General features: G+C 38.6%; 1 protein-coding gene across 2 annotated transcripts in view; it reads right to left on the bottom strand.

Moving 5' to 3' along the window:
* The window catches only part of LOC116510352 (cadherin-10), an 86,985-nt gene extending 80,131 nt beyond the window's left edge, over positions 1 to 6,854 (bottom strand). The window contains exon 1 of one of the 2 annotated variants that reach the window (XM_032219868.1): positions 6,624 to 6,854. In XM_032219868.1, coding sequence (XP_032075759.1) covers positions 6,624 to 6,854 — 231 coding nt within the window. The remainder of the gene's footprint in view (positions 1 to 6,623) is intronic. The other variant, XM_032219870.1, reaches the window with a different exon arrangement.
* Between the last annotated feature and the right edge of the window lie 231 nt (positions 6,855 to 7,085).

Raw genomic sequence — 7,085 nt, forward strand, 5'->3', positions numbered from 1 at the left:
GCACTTTACAATATTTACTAAAGATTATCTTATTTTTATTACAATCAAATAACAGCAACGAGAATAAAAGAAGGGTAGGATTAATAAAATAGGTCCCAGCCCAAAAAAATGTATATTTTTTGTTCTAATTCAGCTACTGTGTTGTTGCTAACATGGCTGGAATCTGAGAAAAGGAAATTGGCAAAGTAGCCTACTCTCCTTCCTGGGAGGCATTGCATTCAGGATAATATATAATCCTTGTTCAGATCCTTATTAAAATTGCAGTGAAGCTACACACGTTGGGCAATTTCTGTTTCCTCAGAGACAGATAGGCCAGGCGGGGTTCCGTTAGTGGGATTTTGATAAATGTGGCCTGTAATAATGGCAATGATAGCACATTATCTCAGGCCCTGGAGAAGTTCTTCTTCACTCCGAGAAAGGTTAGCGTGAGTAACTTACAGACTGCCAAATATTTTTAGCTCTTGAGGTTTTCCTATCCCAGGAAGAGGGTTAGTAAATATATGGCGAACCTAGACAGCCTCTGTCTCTGATTCACTGCCAGTAACATGATGAAGGACAGTCATTTGCCAGAATTAATAGTATCAGACATTTTGGGCACAAAGCAATCTTTAGCCAGTACTTCTAGCCTCCATGCCCTTAACTCTATTCTGAGCATACTTCTCTCAAACCTGAACAAAGTACTATATTAGGAACATTCCTTAGATCTGAAAATATGTATTTTTGAATAATATTTTTTCCCTTCATATAATATCCTTATAGAGCCGAGGTGGCGCAGTGATTAGGGTGCAGCACTGCAGGCCACTTCAGCTGACTGTTATCTGCAGTTCAGCGGTTCTAATCTCACCGGCTCAAGGTTGACTCAGCCTTCCATCCTTCCGAGGTGGGTGAAATGAGGACCCGGATTGTTGTTGGGGGCGATATGCTGACTCTGTAAACCGCTTAGAGAGGGCTGAAAGCCCTATGAAGCGGCATATAAGTCTAACTGCTATTGCTAACTGCTATTGCTATCCTATCTGGGCTCCATCTAAAAAAATTTAGCTTCAAGTAATCTTAAAGCTGGTTTACTAAAGATTAGAAACTCCCGGGGCGGGAGAGAGATGTACACATTTTGTAATAAAGTCAGTTGGTAGCCTATTTCTCCGTTGCAAGGAATGATTGTTTGTTAAAAGAAGCTTTAAATGGTTTGTACAAGAGTGTGCTTTGTTATTTGGAAATGCAGGTTCGGAGAGAGAGAAAAAAGTTAATAAGAGTGAGTATGAGGAATTTAAGAAGTGTGTGAAGTAAAAAGAGGAGAACTAATTTAAAGAAAGAGTGAATCAATATATTCTAATGGCAAAGATGAGAGACAAGGATAGATTATGAAATCAACATAAGCAGCTTGACTAACTTTATCTCCCCTTCCAATCACAAATTAAAGTCTGCTTACATAGATGATTTTCACAGCAATTTATGCTACTTATGAGAGAATTCTGTGCTGCTTGCTTGAAGTGATAAGCCAAAAAATTATGCCTGACTGGCACTTTCTGGGTATCAGTGGCGAATTATGGGAATTGCACAAAAGAAGCTTTCAGATGTGCGGTAAGTGTAATGTGCACTGAAGCATTGTATGTACTAGTCATCCATTCTGAGTTGTGCGTTTATAAAAGATTTCTGCAGCAGGAATTTTTGATGACATTATTCCTGAAACTATGACTGTCCCAGCGTGGAAGATATGCTATTTATACATTGGGTTTGTGGTGCACATAGGTTTTAAAATTATTATTTATTTATTTAGATATTAGGTTTGCAATAGCGCAACAAGTAACACATTATTACGGTTAGCTGCCTAGTCAGCCAGATGTTTAGACAGGATACAGCATTTTACCCACTTACTGAATTCTTCCCAAGAACCTCGGACAGGCATAAATTATTGATATTATTTCTTGCTGATTTATATGATTCATTTCTGCTGATTTAAATGCTAATAATTTAATTGGCTAGCATTGTATGCATTTATATGGAGCACTGGTACTTGTTTAGTACAAAGGAGTGTATATATTTATAGCTTTTCTCCAAACACATTTCCCCACATAAGCATTTCTCCTCACTCACATTTAATTAAGCACCAATAGTAACTGGAGCACCTAATTCTGATATTCGCCTTAAGGAAGGTAAGTCTCCAGGAAAAATATATATATGTTAAAATGAGAAAAAAAAATCTCTTGGGATTTTAATGGGGGGAAAAAACTCAGGATGAGAGACTAACAATCACACTTCTTGGATCTATTACCTCCATTTCTAACTGTCCTCCTTTCTTGAAAGGTCACAGAAACCACAGCAATTTTTCAGCTGAATAGAATTACATTTTTTTGTAAACCTTTCCCTTAAGATCAGGAGTGGCAGGAATAATGATGGAACACCCCTTCCATTCCATAAATAACACCTTAAAAAAACTAGCCATTTATTTTCTTCAGATAGGATCCCTGAAATGAGACCTGATTCGGTTTGCAAAGATGTGGTGGGTTTACTTTTTGAACAAAAACAAAAATACATACATTGTGAAATAACATTTGACACAATATGGATAATGATGTCTCTGAATATTTATAATAAAAATGTGAATATTCTCTGCATATGGCTGCATCCAGTTGCTGCAGTAGATTCCAGTTTGTTATTGCAAATACAGAATGAATTCAGACAATTAGAGAAACTGTATCTGCCTTTCATGATGTATGGATTACCCATGGTTATAACAATATATTTATGCAATACCACACTGCATAAAAAAAATAGCCAAAGAGATCATATGTATCACTGTCATTTCAAATATGGGTTATAGCACATGCAAATGTAATATTTGAAATTTTGTTTTATAGTTCTCCCCAACGAAGAAATAAAACAATCAGGAATTTATAAATATATACACAGGTTGTCACTAATATGTATGCACAGATTAATCCTGAATATTTTCAAGCATCTTTTGAAGTTACTGATTACAGGAAAGAGCAAACAATATCTGGGCAGGAAATAATATTTGCTAAAGGCATGTAGGGACACGGTGGCTCAGTGGGTAAGACACCAAGTTTGTCGGTCAGAAAGGTCAGCAGATCGGTGGTTCGAATCCCTAGGGCTGTGTAACGGAGTGAGCTCCCGTTACTTGTCCCAGCTTCTGCCAACCTAGCAGTTCGAAAGCATGTAAAAGTGCAAGTAGAAAAATAGGGAACACCTTTGGTGGGAAGGGAACAGCGTTCTGTGCTCTTTCAGTGTTTAGCCATGCCGGCCACATGATACAGAAATGTCTTTGGACAGCACTGGCTCATTGGCTTTGAAACGGAGATGAGCACTGCCCCCTAGAGACGGGAACAACTAGCACATATTCGCGAAGGGAACCTTTACCTTTACCTAAAGGCATGGATATCAATATTATGCTGTCCAAAAATCCTTTTCATTTCTGCATTTTTTGATACATTATCATTCCCAAATTCCAGGAGAGTGATCCTGTATTTTAAAATCTATTGGGCAAATCTGAGCGTACAGCTACTATTTAAGGGTATTGTCGGTTTGCGGTTTTATATTACGATTCATATTTACTTTACCACGATATGGACTAATGTAATCACCAAGCTAGGTTTGGGTATGTGTAATATTACACACTATTCAGACAATTTCGAATCCAGAAAGCTGTTTTAAAACAAGAAAAGGCACAAATGTAGATTTTGTTACGTTCAATTGCTACCTTTTTTTTTCTTGAAATCACTTGACTTAAGTTAGGTCACATACGAATTTGCTGGGGAAGTGATTAACCAATAAATCATTACTTGTTACAGCCAGATTTTATATTAAAGAAAAGATGGGCCAATCATTTATGAACTTTTAAGGTTGTTTTACTTCTACATTCAAGAGATTGAAACCAGGGACAAATTCTTATAGATTTTGTCCTATTTTACCTACTTTTGTAGAGTATTTAAAACATTTTCCCAATAACAGTATTGTTTCATATATTATTTTCTTTACATCAGGCTTGCTGGTGAGAATTACTTTCTTTTCAAAGAAAGAGGCGCTATTGGAAGTTGGGGAATATTGACATTTTAGAGAAATCAGTAGGATGTGTCATTTGAAGGATGGAGCGCTGTTAATGGACATTATGATTCAAAATCCAAATCCTTGAGGAACTACAAAGTCATCAACATGTCATGCAATGACATTATTAATTGGTTTGCTCCCAGGAGAACATTTGCCTAACAACCTTTGCCTAACATTTGCCTAACAACCAATATAAGAGCCAAGGTGGCGCAGTGGTTAAATGCAGCACTGCAGGCTACTGCTAGATCAGCAGGTCAGCGGTTCAAATCTCACCGGCTCAGGGTTGACTCAGCCTTCCATCCTTCCGAGGTGGGTAAAATGAGGACCCAGATTGTTGGGGGCAATATGCTGACTCTCTGTAAACCGCTTAGAGAGGCCTGCAAGGCCTATGAAGCGGTATATAAGTCTAACTGCTATTGCTATCTATCTATCTATCTATCTATCTATCTATCTATCTATCTATCTATCTTTCTATCTATCTATCTATCTATCTATCTATCTATCTATCTATCTATCTATCTATCTATCTATCTATCTATCTATCTATCTATCTATCTATCTATCTATCTTCTATATCTATCTTATCTATTATCTATCCATCCAAGGCTCAGGGTTGACTCAGCCTTCCATCCTTCCGAGGTGGGTAAAATGAGGACCCAGACTGTGGGGGCGATATGCTGACTCTGTAAACCGCTTAGAGAGGGCTGAAAGCCCTATGAAGTGGTATATAAGTCTAACTGCTATTGCTATCTATCTATCTATCTATCTATCTATCTATCTATCTATCTATCTATCTATCTATCTATCTATCTATCTTCTATATCTATCTTATCTATTATCTATCCATCCAAGGCTCAGGGTTGACTCAGCCTTCCATCCTTCCGAGGTGGGTGAAAGGAGGACCCAGACTGTGGGGGAGATATGCTGACTCTGTAAACCGCTTAGAGAGGGCTGAAAGCCCTATGAAGTGGTATATAAGTCTAACTGCTATTGCTATCTATCTATCTATCTATCTATCTATCTATCTATCTATCTATCTTCTATATCTATCTTATCTATTATCTATCCATCCAAGGCTCAGGGTTGACTCAGCCTTCCATCCTTCCGAGGTGGGTAAAATGAGGACCCAGACTGTGGGAGCAATATGCTGACTCTGTAAACCGCTTAGAGAGGGCTGAAAGCCCTATGAAGTGGTATATAAGTCTAACTGCTATTGCTATCTATCTATCTATCTATCTATCTATCTATCTATCTATCTATCTATCTATCTATCTATCTATCTTCTATATCTATCTTATCTATTATCTATCCATCCAAGGCTCAGGGTTGACTCAGCCTTCCATCCTTCCGAGGTGGGTGAAAGGAGGACCCAGACTGTGGGGGAGATATGCTGACTCTGTAAACCGCTTAGAGAGGGCTGAAAGCCCTATGAAGTGGTATATAAGTCTAACTGCTATTGCTATCTATCTATCTATCTATCTATCTATCTATCTATCTATCTATCTATCTATCTATCTATCTATCTTCTATATCTATCTTATCTATTATCTATCCATCCAAGGCTCAGGGTTGACTCAGCCTTCCATCCTTCCGAGGTGGGTGAAAGGAGGACCCAGACTGTGGGGGAGATATGCTGACTCTGTAAACCGCTTAGAGAGGGCTGAAAGCCCTATGAAGCGGTATATAAGTCTAACTGCTATTGCTATCTATCTATCTATCTATCTATCTATCTATCTATCTATCTATCTATCTTCTATATCTATCTTATCTATTATCTATCCATCCAAGGCTCAGGGTTGACTCAGCCTTCCATCCTTCCGAGGTGGGTGAAATGAGGACCCAGACTGTGGGGGAGATATGCTGACTCTGTAAACCTCTTAGAGAGGGCTGAAAGCCCTATGAAGTGGTATATAAGTCTAACTGCTATTTCTATCTATCTATCTATCTATCTATCTATCTATCTATCTATCTATCTATCTATCTATCTATCTTCTATATCTATCTTATCTATTATCTATCCATCCAAGGCTCAGGGTTGACTCAGCCTTCCATCCTTCCGAGGTGGGTGAAAGGAGGACCCAGACTGTGGGGGAGATATGCTGACTCTGTAAACTGCTTAGAGAGGGCTGAAAGCCCTATGAAGCGGTATATAAGTCTAACTACTATTGCTATCTATCTATCTATCTATCTATCTATCTATCTATCTATCTATCTATCTATCTATCTATCTATCTATCTATCTATCTTCTATATCTATCTTATCTATTATCTATCCATCCAAGGCTCAGGGTTGACTCAGCCTTCCATCCTTCCGAGGTGGGTGAAATGAGGACCCAGACTGTGGGGGCGATATGCTGACTCTGTAAACCGCTTAGAGAGGGCTGAAAGCCCTATGAAGCGGTATATAAGTCTAACTGCTATTGCTAACCTGCTGCTCCTATTTGCCAAGATCTGGCGCCTTTTTGTTTTTAACAAAACAAAGGGCCCTCAAGGATAATTTCATGCCATTTCATTCAATGCAGAACGTTGGACTAATAGAAGAAAGAATGTGTGATACCTACCTTGCCTACATATTGATAATCCGATCCGGTATATTCCTCCAACAAGAAAAACTGGTTCCACATCCAGCCTCGTTTTTGGCGGTGCAGAGCCTTCCCATCATTTCCTACTCCACGATTTCTGTAAGTTGGGGGTTGGTGTTCTGTAGTCCTAGTAAACACCATCACTGCCAAGCAGGGGTGTAGCAGGCATACCCAGAACAGTGCCAGCAGTAAGACTTGCTGTATTATCATAGTTCTTGGCTTCACACGTCCCTTTGACTGCAAGTTCAATATTGCACTTCTTCTTACAATAAGCTTTTTGGGCACCCTTGGCACAGTTTATTAAAGAAAGCCCATCTGTAGTCGGTGCATATCCAAAACCTTAAAGCAAACAGAAAAAGAATTTATACCTTCAGATGCACTCCTTTACTGTACATTACGTTTCACATTATACCTGGCACCATAACTGCAAATATATGTATT

This window comes from Thamnophis elegans, chromosome 6 (assembly GCF_009769535.1).
Source record: "Thamnophis elegans isolate rThaEle1 chromosome 6, rThaEle1.pri, whole genome shotgun sequence".
In the NCBI taxonomy this organism is placed as follows: domain Eukaryota; kingdom Metazoa; phylum Chordata; class Lepidosauria; order Squamata; family Colubridae; genus Thamnophis; species Thamnophis elegans.